Raw genomic sequence first — 20,741 nt, forward strand, 5'->3', positions numbered from 1 at the left:
TAACCCCTGCTGCAGCCATGAAGCCTGCCAGCTGTCAAGGAGATAGGTGCAGGGCTTCTGGGTTCCAAGGCCCTGCACTTCTAGCTGCTGACAGACAAAACTCATGACATGGGTGCTTGTGCAACTGACTGTCTCTGTCTTGGGGCAGTTGATTGTCTGTATTGATTCCTTTCTCTCCTTAGTCTCTGGTTTTGTAGGTGTTAATTGATGATAATTAACTGTTACATTAGCTAGCAACTGGATTGAGCTGGCTCCTGGGTGAATCATGATTAATTGGTAACTGGTAATGCAGTAGCTTAGCAGCCAGGCCTGCAGTACTCGTCGTCCCGTGTCCCCCCAAGACAGACACAGTTGCACAAGCACCCATGTCACGAATTTTACCTACCTGTGACCAGAGGTGCAGGGTCCCAGAACCCAGAAGCCCTGCACTGATCTCCTCGACAGCTGGCAGGCATCATGGCCACAGCAGGGGCTACCAACCCTGCAGCTTTCACTCTCCTGTGCCTTAACACACAGAGTATCACCCATGTCACGAGTTTTGCTTGTCTGCAGCTTGAGGTGAGTTTCCCCCAAATCCCTGCACTTATCTCCTTGAAACTTGGCAGGCTTCATGGCCTGAGCAGAGACCACCACTCCTGCAGTTTATACCCCCTTGTGCTGTAACACAGACGTGACACGAGTTTTGCTTTCACAAATTTGGGGTGCAGTTCCCCCCGAACCCCTGCACCAATCTTCTTGAAACTTGGCAGGCTTCATGCTTTCAACAGAGGATACAACCCCGGCAAATTTCATCCAAATCAGACAAAAAACCACGAAGTTATAGATATTTAATTGTTTCCCCATTATACCCTATGGCCAGATCACCGAAGCGGCTCCAAAGCTTTTCTGAAGCGCTTCAGAAACTCTGAACCACTTCGGAAAGCCTAACAAAGCCAGCGCTTCAATCCAGACATGCTGATTCGGATGCTAAAGTGCCCAAAGCTTTTCCAGATCCGAAGCACAGTCCACAGCCTCGCACAGCCCTACTGCAGCCCCCCACTGTAGGCCCCCTCCCAGCACCACTGCCACCTGCCCCAAGCACAGCTTGACCCAGCCCTTGCTGGAAAAAGCTTGGCGCCACTCCCGAGCACAGCTCACAGCAGCAGCCCACCCTGCACACAGATCCAGGGGCAGATGCCCCCCATGCCCTCCCAGGGTGCATGCAATGGGGGGAGCTGAACCCCCCCAGATGAGCTGCTTGCGGCTCCATCCCCTGCCCTGCCCCTGCTGTGCAGCACCTGCCCCTGTCCCATTCCCTCCCTCACCACGGGGGCCTCAATCTGCGGCCCCCCCCTTCCCCCTTAGACTTACCAACCAGACACCAGTCTCCAAGCTGCCTGACTGCATATTGGCCGATACCAATCCAATTCTGATATGACTCGTTAAAAATCAGCCATCAGTATTGGCCCCAAAATTATCTGTGCACCCCTCCTTATTTCAGCAAATGTTAGCTAGCATTTCTGCTCATCTGAAAAACTGTGATGAAACAAACATCAGTCAAGACCAGAAATGGAGGGTGGAGGAAACAGCCACAGTAACTCAGTGATTAGTCCTGCTGAGTGGCTACTAGAAGCCTTCACATTTATGGCTGTTTTAGTTTGAAGAATGAAGTTAGTTGGACAAGCTCAGCATACTTCATACTAGCATCACAGATTCTCTTACCAGGATGTAGTCAGCCCACATGTCCCGGGCAGATTTCAAGGCTGCCTGTCTGAGCTTCATCACATGCTCATAGCGAGAATTTGACCAGTGCTTTGGGCCTTCCTCATCCAGGTATGACCTGCCAGAGGTTCAAGTGCGGTTAAAGTTCCAGTCGGATTCAACCCACCCCCTTATTCTCCTTTCTGAAAATAACTATGCAAGATGAGAATACAGAACTAAAAAGGTACAGTAGGATTGAGCTCAGGAGGAGGTGAAAAGGGAGTATCTGCAGGATGCACTCCATCCTGCTTTAGCAACACACCAGTCCAGGAGGCTTTTTAAACCAAGGCACTAACAGTCACCCTGCGTGGTTTTTTTTTTTTTTTTTTTTTTTTTTTTTTTTTTTTGGAAAAAAAATAAAAAAAAAAAAAAAAAAAAACCACGCCGGGCGGGGGGGGGGGGGGGGGCCCCCCCCCCCCCCCCCGCCCGGCGTGGTTTTTTTTTTTTTTTTTTTTTTTTTTTTTTTTTACAGTTTTTCCATACAGAGCAGCAACAAGTAGCAGCCCCTCTCACGCCTTTGTAAAGGTTCCCAATACATTACAGGAAAGGGAAGCCACTCAGTATAGAGGCATGATCTTTCTCCTACCTCCTACACAATTACACCCTAGATTAAGATATCCTCAACACTCAGAAGAATCCACTACCTTCACCCAGCTAGCATGGGAACGTTTCTGAACGCCTGTTGGATCTGCAATCACAGCTAAGCCAATCTCACCACACACAGTGACTTCTATCACTGGTCTGCCCTGACCTTCTCTCCAGAAGACTGCTCCCAAGTGACCCCTCTCAAGACAGCAAAACCAAATAAAGCAAGATCTCATTCCATCTCCTCAGTGCCAGCAGTTTCTGAAAGGGTAAATACAAATATTTTTCTGATGTACAAAGGTTAGAGCAGTGCCAAGGTGACAAGGGACAGCATCTGCAGATTGGCCATGTTCCACATTTTTCAGCCAGGCAGATGTGCAAGGCTGTAGAGCCAGGATGCCTTCCGGCTGTCAGAAGCCCAGAGCAGGCTGACTTGCCTCCAAAAAACAAGTCCTGTGTTAGCAAACTACCTTCTAGTTGCTGACACTCACTCACACTGGCTTGCAGAGGGACAAGCAGTAGGCAGCACGCCAGTTAGAGGTACGCGTCTGTAGAATCAGGGAGGGAACTGGTATGGAGATGACGAGGACAGCAATGGCTGGGAAGGGGTCAGGGCAGTGCTGAGAATGGGGAGATAAGAATCAGTTGTTGACCCATGTGCTCCTAAGGACTTCATGGGGTGAAGAAACAGATTGTACAACATGAAAAGTAGTCACCACATGCCTCAAGGCAAGGATACCCGTCACTGAGCACACAACCCCATCAGCTCTCCAGCCGTACAAGGACCCACCAGATCTTTCCCAATCCCTGCCCTCCCCCACAACCCAGAGGTTAGCCTCACCTTTACCCAAGCCTTCAGCCTTGCATTTACCCTATTATCCAGGAAATCAATGACCCGGAGCAGTTCCCCCCAGAATTCACTGGGGGCACCTCACCTGGGCTCCTCCATCGGCCTCCACTCCACGTGGTGATAGAGGCTCTGCACACGGATCAGCCATTCCCGCAGCACGGCCGTTGTGTTGTCAACGTTGTGGTCTGTTGCCACCCTGCAGACACCCAGCAGCGACTCACCGCAACGCAGCCGGCTTCCCAACCTCCCCCGCGCTCCGCGCAGGGATGGGAGCGCGCCTCAGAGCTCCCCTCTTCTTCCGGGCGCCTGCCAGCCCTACCTTGCCATGCCCTGGCCCCCTCAACACGCAGGGATGCTGCGTCTCCTCCCCCATCACCACTGCCAGGTTTGCCAGGGCCCAGGACCCGCCGGGCCGGGCCGCCCCCAAGACGGCTCCCTCCCTCCCTCCGCCCCGGGAAACCTGGCCGGAACCAGGAGCAACCTTCAGGCCCTTCCGGCTGCCCCGTGGCAGGAAAAGCTTCCTCCCCGGCGTGTCTGTGGCCCGGACACCAGGCGCCTGAGCTGCTGCTGCAGCCCTCGTGCGGCGCGGGAGGCCCAGGGCGAGGGCCCAGCCACTTGGGGGCCCGGGGCTGGACGGGGAGCAGTCCCAGGCGGGCCACGGGACCCCGACGGGGAGCGGGGCCCGGGCTCTTATCTCACCACAGAGCGGCGCGCGCCTTGGGGTGCCGCAGCCGCTCGAGGGCGCCCAGCACGGCGGGCAGCGCGTGCGCCGCGTTGCGGGCCAGCAGGGCGATGAGCACGCGCGGCGCCTGCAGCGGCGACTCGGGGCTCCAGCGCTCCTCGGGGAAGTAGGCGGCGGCGGGGCCCGGGCCCGGCTGGAGCGGCGGCAGGAGCAGCAGCAGCGCGAGGCGGGCGACCGCCGCCATAGCGCGTCCGAGCGGCCCGCACACGGGTGCCCTCCGACGGGAACTAAGGCTTAAAGGGGAAGCGCGGGCGGGCCGGGCCCGGCCCAGCGGCCCCGCTCCCACCCCGTGGGTGTGTCGACGCCCCTTTAAGGCTGCTCTTCTACTCCGACCGGCAGGCGGCCTTAAAGGGAAGGTCCCGGCGGCTCGTGCAGATCCCTCCTCACCCCGCAGTCCCGGGGCGGTGGCGGGCCCCGCGCCGTTGCGGGGGGCCTCGGCCGAGCACGTGCAGAGCCTGTCAAGGGCCAGCAGGCAGCCCCTTGGAGGAGCGGGGCGGCCAAGCTCCGCCCCGTGCCCCTGACACCCCAGTCCCAGCTGCTCTCCCGGGACCCCGGAGGGGATCAGGTTTCTTTTCCACATCCCACCCGTCACTCCACCCGCTAGCAAAGCCCCGTCCCGGCCAGCTCTCCCTCTGCACCTCCTGTGCCTCCGCGTGAGGCACAGGGGCAGGTAGTCAGCACGGAAAGGGGGCCCAGCGTCACGTGAGGGTATCGGAGATGAAACCTAACTACAGAATTCAGTCCATTCCCTCAATTGCTTTTCCAGAACATTTGTAATGGGAGCAGCTTACAAAACGCCACGCTGAGCACACACCTTGCCACAAAGACCTCCAGCGTCATCACTTACAAGCAGAAAGAAAAGCCACAAAGGGGGTCAAGGGAGAGGATGGGGAGCTTGGGGCCCTTGTAGCAGCCTGATATACAGGCAGGCCTTGACTTCCAACATTTCAAGTTAGGGTGTACATTTATAAACGTGGTGTTTCAACTTTACAACGCTCGATCTGACGCAATGCCACACCAGCAAACAAGTTCGCTATGTTGCCGGTGTCCCTGGAGACCATCTATCCAAACTTGCTTGGACACCTTCTTTAAGAAAGCAGACGACTCCTGAGAAGACTCCAGCTAAGAGCCCTTCAAAAAGTCCAGCAAAGTCACCTCAGAGAAGTCCTTCCAAATCAATATGATTGCTATTTACAATATAAATGTGTTAATATAGCTGTATTATTCATCTATAATTGACTGAGTACAAAATTCTGGGTTATTTTTGGTGAAAATAAGGCATCAGGCCTTGGTTCAGGAACCAATCCCCATTTATAACATTGTTTCCTATGGGGAACAATGGTTCTGAGTTACAATGTTTTGACTTAAAACACAATCGGTTCCTGAAAACTGCATCTTAAGTCTGAGGACTGCCTGTGCATCATACAACATGAGCATTACATGCCTTGGGGAGTCCATTCCTTTCTACTTCCACAGCTTCTCAATTTATGTTGCTTGGAGAAGCACGCTCAAACTTCATGCTCTTTCAGCTCCGAGGATGAAAATAGCTGCATCTCCTCTTAAAGAGTTGGTCAGTGCTACATACAGATACTCCAGCAGACGACCTGCAGCTACCATGCCACTGGCTAAAGGTCCAGAAGTTTCTCATCCGGTAGAGGTGTTGGCACATGGGGTGAGAAGGCCACATGGCCTGCAGTCCCCTCTATGTTTTCCTTTGCCCCGGGGGTCTCAATTCCTTGTTGATGTGGGGATGTGAAGAATTCACCTCATGTCAGGAAAGCTGAATGTGTCAGGTTTTTTCATTTCTCTGCAGCATGCCGGTTATTGCCAGTTAAATCTGACTCTGTACTTAGATTTCAGAGGCACTGTCTGTTGGCAACAATTTTTCTGGTTTCTTATCTTCAAGATCCATTTCTAGCAGACCTGCTTGGAATACTTCCATTTCAATGGCTATGGACAGGCTCTCAAGAAACACAGTCCTATCTGTCTCGCTGAAGTCTGCCTGTAGCATTCGCTCTTCATTCTCCTCCAGGGGCTGAGAGATCTTGCAAGCTCTCTCTCTAGCTTCTTTGGGCTCAGGGATGAGGGTCCTTTGCACATCTTCATATCTCAAGCTCCCAGTGACTAAAAGGGCACTAGAGTTGCTTTTGATCTGCCCATCCATATCCCCATGATTCTTGAATGCCTGCTGGGCATTTTTGGCTATTTCCAGATTTATTGCAGGAGGCGTCTCTGGAGTGTAGGATTCTTCATGGATCATTTCATCACTGCGCACTTGCAGCTGTTGTGAGTGAGTTACATCTCCCGTTCCTTTCACAGGAAATGGGCACAGATGGGTCATTTGTCCATTACAAACTTCTCCCTTGCTGGATTCACCTTTGTCCACTATCTTTGTACCAACTTCCCAACCACACTGATCTTTTCCTGCTCTGCCTCTCTCCCATTGAATTGATGCCATATGACTTGTTGCTGTTCTATGTAATTTTCCATTGGTTAAATTTCCATCTTCTCTATTGGCTTCTCTGGCCAAATCTGTAACCTGCACTGAAGTGGACTCAAGCCAATTGGTGTCCCAAGATTTGCCAGACTGTGCAGTTTCTGATGCTGGGTGGTTCCTGGCTGAGGGTGTATTTCTACCCACAGGGCAGTCACCACATTCCATGCAGAGATCTAGGTCCTGCACTAATCCTCCATATATTTGTTTTTTCTCAGAAATGCTGTTCTTACTACTCTGTCCTAAGTCTTTATTCCAAGCTAGATTACATGCTGAATCTTCCGTATGCCTCTGACTTCCCTGATCTACTTTCCCCCATTCCTCTTGCAAGTTCTCTGCTACACATTTGTCTGCAAAACATTCCTTTGTGAAGTCTGGTTCTTGCAGGTCTTTGGTGCCTGTAGAAGAGGTCCATGACTTGTCATTATATTTGTTTTTATTCAGGTTATCCATCTTGGCATTGTTTTCACTCTGCATGTCTGGGCCAAAGACCTGGTTTCTCCAATTCCTGTCATCAGGCAACACACACAAAGATTTTTCTGCTGTACAGAGCGCCTCTGTGGAAACCTGTAGGCAGATCTGGTCTTCATCTTTTGGAAAGTTTGCAACCCAACCACAGCCTCCTTCATATTCCCACTCTCGCACGTCTAACACAGTTTCTCTGACATGAAAGGGGATAGGGGTCACAATGTCTGATGGAGCACTACCACCTTCGACTCCTGTCCTCATTTCAGAGGCTGCATCCCGCTGCAGGTTGTCCACACTGTCCGGAACACAGGAGAAGCTGTCACTGTAAAGATTGTGTCTGTTCTGACTGGAGGCTTTTTTCAGGGCTGAAACAAGGAACAGTAAAAAGTGAGAGAAATACCAAATCTTTCTCCACTCTCTCTCTTTGCTCCCACTCCACTGCATACAACCCTATGTGTGGCTCCTTTTCCTGTACACATGCCTACATGATATTTTGTTTATCTTGTATGATAGAGCTTGAGTACTCACTGCTCAACATTTTCTTTTCTAACAGGAAAGTTAGGCTGTCACATGGCACAGCCACAACAGGCTCATCCTTCACAAAAGCAGATTTTAAGAAACTTAAAATGGTCTTTGGGACTGGTTTGTTCAGAGGAGCCAATGCAAGCAGATGGGCCAGAGACTTGGCTCTAAAATGAGCACAATTAATGAGGCGGCTTTAGCATAAAAGCTCTTCTATTTAATGTTAAAAACACAAAAGTAACTAATATGCAGCCTTCCAATGACATCATGGCTGTAAAATGGGATTTATTTCCACACTAGCCAGTGAGAAGTTTTGTTGCTCCAGGCAACAGGAGAGAAAAAAAAAAGAGTGCAGATTGGCAGAAGTAAGATATTTCAACATTGGAATCCTGGAACCAACCACAGACAACATCTGGAAAATGTTTTGAATAGGAAAACATGAAACTCACTATGTAATGCCTTTTTAAAAAATAGCCATACGGCAGAAAGAATATTACAGATTAGCTTCTGTAAACATTTTAGTTAGTATAATCTATCCTCTCTTTAGCAGAGAGTACAGCACCAAACAGGGCTGAGTTTGGTCTGTTACAGATTGTTAAGGTGGAATCCATTTCCTTACCTTTGCTGACTGCCTCCATCAATATAGCCAGAACCATTTCTTCATAAATATTTTCAACGTTTATGATGTCACTGAAGTCAGCAAACACGTAACTTTCATACTTGGGCAGCTTCTACCAAAGCAGGTAGGAAAAAGGGAAGTCAGCCAGTGTCAGTAACAGATACATGTCAGAGAGACAGTCAGGGCCAGTCTTTGGTCAGACAGCACCTGAGTTGAGCCAAAATATGCCCCACTGTTTTGGAAGATAAATGTTTGCATTTAATTCTGATCATACTCTGTAGTTTCTGTAACTTAACTTGATTATCCAGTCACTAATGCTGGCCCTACATGTATAACATGCCATGCTTATTTACAACCTTCACAAGGATGGTGGAGATTTCGTGGTTAGCAATCAAAATGGGAGGTATTTACATGAGACAGTTCAGACTCCACAGAAGTCGGGAGGGATAACTGAGCTAGGCTCAAGACTCCTCATACAAGACACTGCATCAGACTGGTGGTGGTGAAGGTAAAGGTTAAAAATGTTGGGAAATTACCATTAGCCTGTATGTGTTATAGAATCATAGAAAATTAGGGTTGGAAGGGACCTCAGGAGGTCATCTAGTCCAGCCCTTTACTGAAAGCAGGACCATCCCCAATGAGATCATTCCAGCCAAAGTTTTGTCAAGCCAGACCTTAAAAACCTCCAAGGATGGAGATCCACCACCCCTCTAGGTAATCCATTCCAGTGCTTTACCACCTTCCTAGTGAGAAAGTTTTTCCTAATAACCAACTTAAATTTCCCTTGATGCAACTCGAGACCATTGCTCTTCATGTTGTCTTGCACCACTGAGAACAGTCCAGGTCCATCCTCTTCGGAACCCCCCTTCAGGTAATTGAAGTCTGCTATTAAATCCCCCTTCAGTCTATTTTTCTGCAGACTAAATAAGCCCAGTTCCTTCAGCCTCTCCTCACAAGTCATGTGCCCCAGACTCTGAACCATTTTCATTGCGCTTCACTGGACTCTCTCCAACTTGTCTACATCCTTCCTATAGTGGGGGGTGGGGGGGCAAAACTGGACACAATACTCCAGATGTTATGATATGAAACGAGTGGATTCCCATACATTTAGACAGAGTTTTGGCACTAAAGACCTGGTACGGTTGTTTAAAGCCTCCTCTCTCTTCAGTCCTGCCCACCAGTGTGGCTGTAAAGCTGTAGAGAGAGATGCTACTGGGAAGAGACTTCTCTTGTCAGCCTACTGAAATCTACTGGGCTGGGAAAGACTTTCTGAAGAACAGAATACAATCCGCTTGTATTAGCACCATCAGGTGACAGCTGAGGTCTGGGCCCCTTTCACCCTCTTTCAGATTCAGGCTCACCAATTTACACTGGGGCTCCAGGCTCTTCAGTAGAAAGGGAAGAAAGATCTGAAGCAGCCACTCCTGAGCAAACTGCTTCCGCATAGAGCTGCTGTCGTAATCAAATTTCTAAAAGGCAAGCACAACCACATTTAAGAAGGAATCTGTGCAGCAATGAGGTGCTTTCTTCAGAACACTGCTGTATCTGTTTCACCTGGGACAGCTCAGGGACTGTGATACATGGGGAGCATAGCAATCAAGGGTTCAAGCACAGCAGAAGAGCCACCAAGTGCTGTGTTAAATCTTAGCATAGAATCACAGAAAAAGATCTCCAGAGGTCATCTAACCCAACCGCGTGCTCAAAGCAGGATGCACCCTATCCAAACCACCCCATACAAGTCCTTGTCTAACCTATCCATAAAACTAAACAACAACCCTTCTGCATAACAATAAGGCATATTATCCAAAGACACCAAGAAGTACCCTAACCTGCCACAAGCAAAGCAGGGGGATGAGGGCTGTCAGTGTCCCTCAACTGCAAAATTTGTTAGAAGACTGTTGAGAGATCCCAAGAAAAGACAATCCCAAGCAACATCTGGAAACTTACCTTTAGCACCCGACCCTTGACCTTTTCTAGAACCTGAGTGATCTGGTTGCGGTTATTTGCCATGCTCAGGTGTTGCTCTGAAAGTTGCTGGAACGTATGGATCGAATTCTGCATCAGCTACAAAAGCAAGTCAGTTAAGTGAGCAGCAGATCCAGGATATTCAGAGTCCTGTAGTCAAAGCTCATTTCCACCTCTCCCTGCCTTCTGGGCAACCCAACCTGTTTTCTCAGCAATCTCTTTGAATCATGCAGATGCCCACGGGAACAAAGACACCATGAAAATATAGCTAAAAATAGACCATCTCTGAGACAGACATACAGGGAGTACCTGAACAGTTCTCTCTCCCATCTTCACTATGGATGACATGCTGGCCTCTCCCAAGTCTGTGCTCTCAGTTTCACCAGCTTACCTGCTGCATGAGGTTCTGAGCTCTGAGGACCAAACTGGTCATGCTGTAGAAGTTAAATCTCTCCTTCAGTCCCTGCAGGCTGTCTTTATAGAGTTCTGCCTTCTCGTAACAGAGATGCATGAATCCAGGGTTCTGGGATATTTTCCCAAGTGTGAGAAACTGTATCACAGGAGTGGAGAATTAGCTAAGTTGTGAACAGTGCCCAGGGTCTATAGTGATCTATGTAACTGCTAATTATTATCTGGGAATGGTCAGGATTAAGCAGTTATTCACTCCAAACCACTACAAAAAGGATGTCAAGTCTGACCCTTGTATTTGGAGCTGACTTTTGCTCACAGTATGTGCCCCAAAGCAATTCATGAACTGGTAGAAAAAATCCCCCCGTAATCTTTTAGAGAAGTTCAGATAACAAGTTTTTCTCTAAAGCTGCTTCTCTTTATTAGGCTACATCTGTGGTGTTGGAGTAAGAGTCAAACCATGATGTAGCAACAATTGGATCACAGGAGCACACTGACTTCACAGTTCAGAATATAAGCTTTTACAAACAGTCAGAAAGAGTATAGTGCAATCGGGAGAATACACCTGAAGCTTCCTGAGCTGGCTACTGCTGGAGGCAGCATGCAAAAGTAGGTGGTCTATTTGCATTCCTGTGCCAATTAGACAGGTGGAATTCAGCTTCTATTCTCAGTGTAGAGAGTAGAGTGTGGGGTGCTGTGCAGGGGATGAAGAGAAAGCAGGCCCTCCTTTTACCAGCTTTACGTCAGGGACATTTTCTTTCAGATTCAGATCTGGCCACCACCAAGCCCAGACAACTCCCATGGACTCTACCTGAGGCTGCCCTTGAGGACCATCCAGAAGATGCAGCTGGTGCAGAACACAGCAGCCCACCTTCTGATGAGGGGTGGTTTTGCCAGGAGCACAGTACAGTCTACACTTTCCAGGGGCACTTCAAAGGTGTTGGTTTTGATTTTTAAAGCTCTAAATAGCTGGGCTCCTACATATCTAAGGGACTGTCTTGTCCCTTACATTCCATCACAATCCCTAAAATCATCTGAGAGCATCTTCCTGCAAGGTAGTACCATGTGTTCACCGAGCTTGTTTGGTGAAAACGCATGGAAAGCCACACTCAGTAGCTACTCTTCAAGCTTTTGAACTCTCTCCCTCTTGTGGCCCATCAGAGTCCAGGCCTGAACATCTTCTGGAAACAATACAAGACCCTCTTATTTGGGCAGACTTTTGGCAGACTGGGTTAAGTTTTGGGGCACTGTTTAGGGAGTCTGTTTAATATTTATTTTAATATTTTTTCTGTTTTTATAATTTATCGTATTTTATTCTGAGCTGCCGTGAGGGCAGCATATAAATCAAATAAAATCACCCATATCATACCTCCTTCTGCAAGGCAGAGGTCGAGGAGCTCTGGACAACCGTGATCATCTCATCAACTCTGTCCACAAAGCGTGAACGTACCATATCAAATCCTTGGCTGATCGGATGCATGAGCTCCTCCATCACGCAATCCAAGTCAGGCTCCACTTCCTGCCGACAGCAGGACTCTGCTGGGCTCTGCACCACAGCTGCCAAAAATCAAAATTCCTAAGTTTGTCCTAAAGAACTAGAATGGAATCCACACTGATCTGGATTCACTAAGCTAAAGCGCAAGACTACAGAACACACATCACAATATGATCTAAACATAAACACTGCAATGAGGATTCCTGTGGCAATGTTCAAACCAACTCTTCATAACAAATGCATTCCTACTCCAACTGCAATACTGCACAATTCTTAAAATTTCAAATAGAATTGAGAAAGTTAAAATGCCAAAGCAAAGACTACACTTTCACAGAATAAACACCACATGCCCTGGGTCTTTGCCCACTTTTCCTTCAACCTTGGAGTTTTCTGGATATCTGATCCTTTAAAGTCAGCATTTGATCCAGGTCAGGGCGAATCTTCTTCTCTAGCTGAATATGGAGTTTCTCTTTCTCCTTCTGAAAATCCAGGAATTCACTAGAAATCTGGCTGAGGACCAGCATGTAGACTTCCTCCAGGAACTGACCAGCCAAGTGGGGACCAGATGAAGAAAAAGAGAGATAAGAAGAAGGTAAAATTTAGCGTCTTCTTACAAGCCATGTGCAGTGATCAGGGGAACTATCGGGTGGTGCTGTTGTATGCAAGTTTATTGTTGGGTCACTGTGCTCACTGCTAACTAGCCCATTTTCTTCCCCCTATACATGGTAATACCCGAGTTTGTTGGGACTGATTGGACTAATCCAGAGCCACCTGGCCTAACTCAAAGGTCAACATAATCACTTCTTGGGACATCATCTTTTTCATCCACATGAAGCCATAAGCAGCAGATCACATGGCTATCACCTTCCAAATATTCTGGTTTACTTTTGCTGAATCCATTACAGCAAAGGCAACAGTTTTATAGGCATTATGAAAGGCAGACAGATTGTGGGGTGGGCAGTGGAACAGATCTTTGCTCTGAGGCAAAAAAGTTAAGCTTTATATATAAATTCTGCTTGGTCTCCCCAGTCATAGTCTCCAAAAAATTAAATGAGGCAGTGTTCCAGTATCAGAGGTGAGTATTGCCCCATGGACTTACTTGACACCAGGTCTGTCTCCTCCTGTTTTCTGACCCTTTGAGATTTGGAAGGACCTGAGACTGAAGCACTGGCAACAAATCCTCCACCAACACATTACTGAGAATCTAAACCCAAAAAAAAGGGTCATCTTAGACAAGCTACTTGCCAGCTATGTGCATGGTGCATATGACAGATCTTTGGTCTTGGAATTCTCAGTACTATACAAACCTCTGGTTCTGTTCCCAGGAGAAGATCCCCAACTTTGTAGCTGCCTTTTCCTTGCCTGTAAAACCGCACAGCTTCCAAGAACGCTTCAACCTCCACAGCGTCCCTCCTCTGTAAAACTGAATCCCAAACACCAGTTAATCTCAGTATTGTCTAGCTCAAATCAGTTAGAAAAAACGTGATAAACTTTGTGCATTCAGATCTAGCTATGTATTAAAAAAACGTGTCTGAAACCTTGGAGCTTCCATCAGCACCTAGCGCTTACTTGTTCAGAAACCCAGTATTCAGAGGTCTCTAACGTTTCATTTTATTCATAGATAAACCTTCAGCAAAAGGACTTCACTGTGTTTTTGATGATCCTCGTGTCACTAGAACTCCTCTCTCTGCACCTGAGGCAACATCTGCAAATGGGGCAGATGCTGCTACTTCCAGGTGTTACCTGTACTGCAATATCGGATCCCATCTTGAAGGGCAGATTTCCAGGTATGCTGGGATTCCACAGAGTCTGTGCAAAGACAAAGATGCTTTCGGAGCGGGTGGTAGAGGAAGAGCAGAAACTCTGTTGGTGGGTCAGTTAAAGCATCTCGGTCTTCATGGGAGTAATCACCTTGAAAAGCACCAAAATAGGTACAAACAGTGACTGTTTGAATTGACTGTTTCTAGAAATAACGTGATGTTCCCCATAACTCTTAGTGGCCCTAGTATTTCTTACTGAAGGCTGCCACTTTAGTGCCAAGAGGAAATCCTGTCTTCTGCAAGTGACCTGAGACATGCTGAGCTAAGGAAGTTAGAGAGGGAATCATAAATGATTAGTACTAGTCAGGATTTGGCCCATAAGTTGTGGCTGAAAAAGTACTGCGCAGAAGCTGAATGCAGTAAAGTTCAGCCAAAGAGTTGCACAGCTGCTTTAAAGCAAGTCCTTTTTTTTTTTTTTATTTAGTTAGCATCTTCTAGAAAATATGTCAAAACTATACATGGCCAAGATTGCTCCCGTACAGCAAGCATTAACACAATCTGTTCTGTTCTGAAAGCGCCTGTTAAAGTCTTACTTCCTTTCCTAACAGCTCTTTCCAGACTGGAAATATTCCTTTGCTGTTAGCAATTTTCAGTGTGGACTCTTTATAATAATAATAATAAAAAAAGCTTTCAGCAATTAACATATTGCTATAACTGCATGCAACTTTAAGGAGTACATTGGCAGTTTCTTTTCAGAGCTGATAGTTTCCCCTGAAAAGAGAACAGAAGAAGTTGTCTTAAGTTCCTTTCATTGGCAACATCTCTCTGCAGCTGCGTCTAATTTCATAACACTTCCTTATAAAAACCTTGTTTCTTCCTCTGGCCAAACAAAGCCCTGTGGCCTGCCAACGGTGCTAAATACAGGCATTTTCTACAGAGAAAAAAAAGTAGACAGAAAATAACTTGGAAGGCGGCGGCGGATATAAACAGGGAGATCCTGAAAACACAGCGTTTGACCCTCATCAACATAACGTTTCATTTACATTGCGATTTCTAGCTCTAAGCAGCGCAGAAGCCGCAGAAGCCTTGAGGCCCCTGTTCATGTATAACAAGACTCTCCCACATGTGGGATACTTTCTTTTTTTTTAGCTGAAGGAATCGCAACATCCTCTAGTCAGACAGTATCCATTGGTCAGATACATAGCCCTTCCTATGGAGAACTGGTATTACTTTCTCATGTAATGCTGAGACACACAAGCAGGACTGCAGCTCTCTCTGAGTCACACATACATGTCTCCAGCAGGAAACATCACAGACTTACCTACAAATCCCTGGCAGAGATCGTTAACCAGTGTGGTGTACTCCCTCTGTGTGGTCACCAGCAAGTACCCAGTCAGAGTAGTGGATTCTCTGGGCTCACAGCCCTTCCCCCAGGCCTGATAAAGCAAACAAATGAGCCTTCAGCGAGGGTTCGAGGACAAAATTCTTCCCACAGACTGTGATATTAGGTTTTTGGGGCCTGCGTGACAATTGCAAACTACTTGAGGACAGAAGGAGCACATCTACCTCTTTACTATCAAAGCACTCCAGCCTGCAATCTCCCAACAGGATGAAATAATTTTCCTTCCACTTGTGGGAGTCCTCATGATACTGGGTCAGGAATCCCTCATGTAGAAGACTGTTAGGTGGCTTCCAGACCTGGGAACACACAAGGCAGGAAAAAACAGTGAAAGTGCAGATTTTTGGGAGAGGTATTAAGCTGCTCTTGGTTGTGCAGCACCCAGCACAATGTCTCCCAGACCTGAACATAAACTACGGCAGCCGTTACTACAATTATTATCGTTATCATTAATGAAGCAACTGAACAAGGACATCTAGTGGCAGGACAACAAAGCTTACAACATGGAAACCAGCAGCTTCTATCCCCATGCTGTGGTCATTGAGGCTCATATCCTCACACTTGACTCATGAGGCAGCACATACAAATACATGCCAGAGATTAATGACACTGCAGTCCTTACAGTACTGAAAGATGCTAGAAAGTAAAGGAGCACCCAGGGAGAAGCCAGCAGTTCAAGTGACTCTAGCAGAAAAAAATCCTTCTGCAGTGTAATAGGATAGTACCTCTCTGTGATTTCTCTTTTCCCACATTTGGCTCCCACAAGTCAGTGAGAGGGGGGTGTGCGGAGGGAACATACAGGTACAAACTGCCCTTCTCAGCATGTACACCCGTATGTACAAGCTGTGCATATGGCTCAGCCATTACAATGGATCTTAAGATGCCTTTGAACACTCAGTGCCAGGGTATAAAAGACAAAGCAGCCCTTCCTGTTCAAATCAGTAATCCAGACCCCAATAGCCAATTACACGGTAAAGATGCAAAGGACAAGAAAGCAGCCACTGTAGGATTCATCTTATAGCAACTGCTAAAAGGACAGAAATTTCCAGGGGAACACAGCTATGCCCAAGACATCAATGCCTTGTAATCATGTTTGCAAGGTACTTACTTGACTCTGCAGCAGCTGCAGAGTGGGTTTGCTTTGCGTGTCCAGCTCCCTCGAGATCTCTCGCAGAACAGTGGCTGCAAGCTGTCGTTGGTAATAGGGCATGAAGTTCTTCACCATGGCATCTGTGCAACCTGGGAGTGAAGAATAGGGATAGCCAAGTTCTCTAAGCACTTGCTCTCCCAAAGGAGGAGACGCAGGCATCTGTGTCTAATTAACATTGTTCCCCTCATCCAAAAATAGCTTTAGAATTACTAACATAGACCCCAGGGACAGAGGCTGCCAAATTCAGATGCAGAAACACAAGTCCTCAAGCACTCCAGTGTAAGGGTGCCAATCTAGGCCAATGCTGGCTGCACCACAGGACCGTAGGACTGCTGCAAAGCTACAGCCAGAATCTGAGAGGGAAGCAACATGCCTGAGAGGGGGGATTGAAACAGTGCACACAGAGCCAATGCTGGGAACCCTCTGCTTGTGTAGGTGAAAGCAATAGTAGAGAGAAGGCCTGGCAAACACTAGGACAGAGCCCACTCTGGGGGTTGCTTGCTGTGGCTGAGGAAGGAACAGCTCCCATTACTGAAGCAAGTCACATCGGCATATCAGTCTGACCAAACTCAGTAGCTCTGCTGAGAAGAACAAGGGCTAATTAGCCAGCAACAGTATTGACTGCCTCTGAGGCTCGAGGGAGCTCTTTCAGAGCTGCGTCAGATCGTTCTGCACTGTGCTCCATTAGGCCACACAGCATACATAGAAGCCAGGGACCCCCGGTCTCCAAGTCTTGTTGTAGTCCCCGGACCACATTCCCAAATAGCCTGCATTTGCACAACATGAGAGGCAAATTCAGTCGGTGCAGCATGTGAAAAATGTCTAAGCGAAACATGAAGGAGGGGAGTCTGAATGTCAAAGGGTCTGATGCTATTAAAAGATAAAAGATCCCTGTATGCCACTGCTTCTCCAAATAAATTCTTTCTCCTGACTAGAAAGCGATGAGAACAAGGGAACGATTTCAGTAACAGCTGCCGAGCTATCGAAATGTCATGCCAGGATTCCTCTGTGAGCTCAGACGAAGCTGACAATGCAGCCACAGAACGGAGCTCTGAAGGTTTCCTGTGGTACGTTCTCTACCCCACTCCCTTTAGTCTGGAGACTCATGAAGAGGCAGAGAAAAATGTGGCTCAAACACAATGAGTGGGGGGAAGTGACAAGCATCTAAAAACAAGGCATTTCCCAGCTCTCTCACACAGGGCCATTCACAGGGAGACAACCAGAGAACGGCTGGTCTTTTTTTTTTTTTCCACCAATGTTTGCCTGAGTAGCTCAAAGTCTTTGAACCACAGACTGTCTTACTATGGAAGAGAGCAGTAATCAAAGCCTAAATTTGGTTTCATGTCTCCATCAGCCCAAATATGAGTTCAGAGCCAGCACTGGCAGCTCTCCAGCCATGCACAGCAAGGTTTGAGCTGTGCTCCTATTGACCACTGCAAAATCTGCCAGCTACTGGAAAGGCAGGCAATGCAGCAAGCAATTGCACTACCTTCTGTATGGAGTCTTGGACAGAGCACTGAGGCTGCTTACATGGATGCGACATACTGTGGGATCTGTGGCACAGGCAATGTCATCAACAGATTTCAAAATCTTTTTTGCTACAGACACTCTACCAAGCAGCTGTTAAGCAACTTTGGCAATGGTGACTTCATCTGTGATACCAGTAGGCTTGATTCTCCATCACCTGGCCCTGTTGTTTGTCCCTTTGCAGAGTGACTGCAAAATACCACCAGATCAGAACAGTTGTGTGTTACATAACCACTTTGCACAGGTGCACAATGCAAGGTGCCAGGTGAGGGAAAGTCAGGTCCAAGGCATCTAATTGATGCAAGCGAGTGAAACCTACCCCCACTTCCAAGCCCTGGGGGTTGACAGCAATAGTCAGGAGAGAAGAACTTGAGACCAGTGTACCGAGGCCCAAAAAATGAACCTAGACACGGTGCTTTGCACTGAGAAGTGGGTGCTCAGGAGCCACACTTGAGGGTCTGGGAGGTTATTAAGGAAAATACTCAAAGGTTTTTACATCCCTTACAAGACAAAGCCATTGCAACAATCGCACAGAAAAATAAGTACTCAAGACTGGATCTTTACCTCACTCCCTTCTGCTCTTCCCACTCCCACCTATGTAACTTTTGGAAAGGACACTCCCCATTTCTTAAACTTCTGGTCCCATTCACCACTTCCCATGAGATAACAATGCAAGACCAGAAGTCTTGCCAAGGTTCAGTGCAGCTTGCTTGTGACAGCTCACCAGTGTACCGGCTCATTTCCTACAGTGTTAAGTGGAATCCTAATAAAAACTTAAGGACAGCCAAATCCACTCTTACAATGCTCTCCCACTTGTCCTAGATCCCCTGTACATGTATAGCCAGCAATATAACAATTTTTAAAGGGTTTTCACTGCAGTCTCTCTGGTCCTGAGCTTAACAGTGCCTGTTGATTTGCAAATGCACTCCTTCAACAAATACAGACTAATTAAGTCAGGGACCCAAGAGGACAGGCAGTCAATCCACTGTGAAACAAGGGCACCTTATCTTCTTATGCTACCTGCTCCAAGTGCTTTTACCATTTTACTTATTTAACTTCGACAGGCCTCTGCTGTCTGGTTCCAAGTTAGGCAAGTAACCTATACGTCCTGTTTCCTCTGTGGTGCCAACTGGTAAATGAGAGGTTTATGGTGGTCAATGGCAACATGAGATAAACTGTAGCTGACTAACAATAGAAGCAGCAACACACAGGTCCCACAGGATACCGAGTCCCAAACCTGTGCTGAAGCTCTTATCTTCCAGGTGCTCAGGCTGGCTCACTGGTGAACAGTTTCTTGTATACACTTTGGAGCCCTGATTGATAAAGTGCTAATGAAATGCAAATTAGCATCATTATAAAATATACCATATAAATAAGACATTTCCAATTAGCTGGAATACACACCATAAAACAATCTTCAGCAGGAAAGGGCTGCAGGACAACAGGGGGACGCAATTAAATTAAACTTTAGTAGTTATCTTCACTACAAATGGAATACTTGTCTTGATTACCAAGATTTTGATAGTTCTATAGTGAAGATGACTTAAAAAAATAGATCATCTCAGCTAGCTGCTCAAACAAATTCTCCTGCTGTCCAGGTGAGCAGAGGCCAGGATGGGAACTTAAGTAGTCAAGCAAATACTGTATGAATTACTAACCTGCAATCCATAGCTGGAGTGATGCAGACAGATGTTTGCACTTTATAACAGCTGGATGTAAACATGAGTATTAGTACTTGAAAGGCAGCCAGGCTTTAACCTCTGAGTCCTATCTGGCATCAGGTAGTCATCAGCTGAATTATGTAATTAAACACATAAACTTTGATGCTGAAAACAGTAACAAGTAAAGGCCACTCCTTACCTCTCAAGTACCTGCGCTGCTTTCCATCTAGTGGTCTGGAATACCTCCCTCCCATCTTCCACGCTGTAATCCTGCCTGTTTCCTAAGCTTCCTGTCCAATGTCCTAAGCAGAAAGAAGCTGCCCCACAGAGCAATTTGTTAGGCTCTGCAGCAGGGATTGCCCCTTTCTGTCATACTCTTCTCCAGATTTTCCGCTCATAAATATTCAAATGTTTCTTTCAGAGCAGCCCCTACACCCACACCCCTACACACAAGCAGGTCTTAAAGAGACAGCAGCACTGCAGGCCCCACACCCATATCTTAGACACAAATGTTAAGAAAAGGTTTAAGCCACTTAGAGGATTGTTGTGTTGTTGTTAATCCTGAGGGTGTGTGTGTGGTCATGGCTGATATAACTATGTCAATAGCTCTATTCATTATTAAATAGAGTGGAACAACTTTGCCATAATCTTGGGCACAATGGAACTTTACACTGAAGAATAAAAATACCAAATTGTTTCAATATACTGCAAGGTGCAAATAGCAATTTCTCACCTAGAAAGAGTTCTGCTTACAGCAACCTCACCTGTGCAGAGGAAGGAAAAAAGGATTTCTTTTCACCAAGTCCCACTGCACTAGAGTTGGAATTTATGGTGGCTGGGGACATGCAGACTAGAAAGTCACTGGGTGTGACGTAATCTGCTCCAAGAGTTTAATCACAGGTGCCCAAAGCTTACTTACAACTCCCTCTTGCTCCCTCCACAATTCTGACCACCAGCAGTGCAGGACATCCCACAATGAATTAAAGGAATCTCTCCACAAGAATTGAAAGCCAGAGATAATTTCATTTGCAAACCAAGCAACAGTGACCAAATCTAGCAGTGTTTGACGTTAGGATGTTTTTGAAGCATTTCAGAACTTGAAAGCAGAGTTTATATTAAGGACAGTTTCTTATGGAAACAATGTATACAGGTCATTGCCTTGCACCTGTTTTCAGTTCTCAGTTCCTTTACAGAGTTTCTGCTTCTCTGGATTAAATTGAACTACATGATCTTCTACTTTTAATGATGTGCATCAGGCAGTTTCCAATGACCAAATGACCTCACCCCAGGATATGTAGAAAGAGGAAATGCTCTGCTCTTTCTGAGCTAGAGCATTCATCAGTTGAAAAGCCAAAC

At 47.1% G+C, this 20,741-nt stretch overlaps 2 protein-coding genes across 2 annotated transcripts in view; both read right to left on the reverse strand.

Annotated features, from left to right (window-relative positions):
* Nucleotides 1-4,144, reverse strand: part of COLGALT1 (collagen beta(1-O)galactosyltransferase 1) — a 25,108-nt gene extending 20,964 nt beyond the window's left edge. Inside the window, exons 1-3 of the mRNA XM_019513680.1 lie at nt 3,875-4,144; nt 3,261-3,371; nt 1,702-1,819 (exon numbers count right to left, since the gene is read on the reverse strand). Of these exons, the coding sequence (XP_019369225.1) occupies nt 1,702-1,819; nt 3,261-3,371; nt 3,875-4,101 (456 nt within the window). The 5' untranslated portion in view covers nt 4,102-4,144. The remainder of the gene's footprint in view (nt 1-1,701; nt 1,820-3,260; nt 3,372-3,874) is intronic.
* Nucleotides 4,145-5,313: 1,169 nt separating this feature from the next.
* Nucleotides 5,314-19,733, reverse strand: FAM129C (family with sequence similarity 129 member C). Its single transcript, XM_019513691.1, has 14 exons — nt 19,585-19,733; nt 16,156-16,286; nt 15,215-15,346; nt 14,970-15,084; nt 13,632-13,799; nt 13,196-13,311; nt 12,988-13,092; nt 12,268-12,430; nt 11,763-11,950; nt 10,377-10,535; nt 9,968-10,084; nt 9,382-9,489; nt 8,021-8,132; nt 5,314-7,244 (listed from the first exon to the last, which is right to left on the reverse strand). The coding sequence occupies exons 1-14, from the start codon at nt 19,637-19,639 to the stop codon at nt 5,767-5,769; spliced, it is 3,147 nt and encodes a 1,048-aa protein (XP_019369236.1). The 5' UTR covers nt 19,640-19,733; the 3' UTR covers nt 5,314-5,766.
* Nucleotides 19,734-20,741: the final 1,008 nt, after the last annotated feature.

This window comes from Gavialis gangeticus, unplaced genomic scaffold, assembly GCF_001723915.1.
Source record: "Gavialis gangeticus isolate Ggan-Ray unplaced genomic scaffold, GavGan_comp1, whole genome shotgun sequence".
In the NCBI taxonomy this organism is placed as follows: domain Eukaryota; kingdom Metazoa; phylum Chordata; order Crocodylia; family Gavialidae; genus Gavialis; species Gavialis gangeticus.

Coding starts and splice junctions, on each gene's coding strand:
- FAM129C (XM_019513691.1), bottom strand. CDS start 19,639: ATGGGAGGGAGGTATTCCAGACCACTAGATGGAAAGCAGCGCAGGTAC. Junction 16,287..19,584: donor GCAGCGCAGGTACTTGAGAG/GTAAGGAGTGGC, acceptor CTTCACTCCCAG/GTTGCACAGATGCCATGGTG. Junction 13,800..14,969: donor TCTCTGCCAGGGATTTGTAG/GTAAGTCTGTGA, acceptor GTGCTTTTCAAG/GTGATTACTCCCATGAAGAC.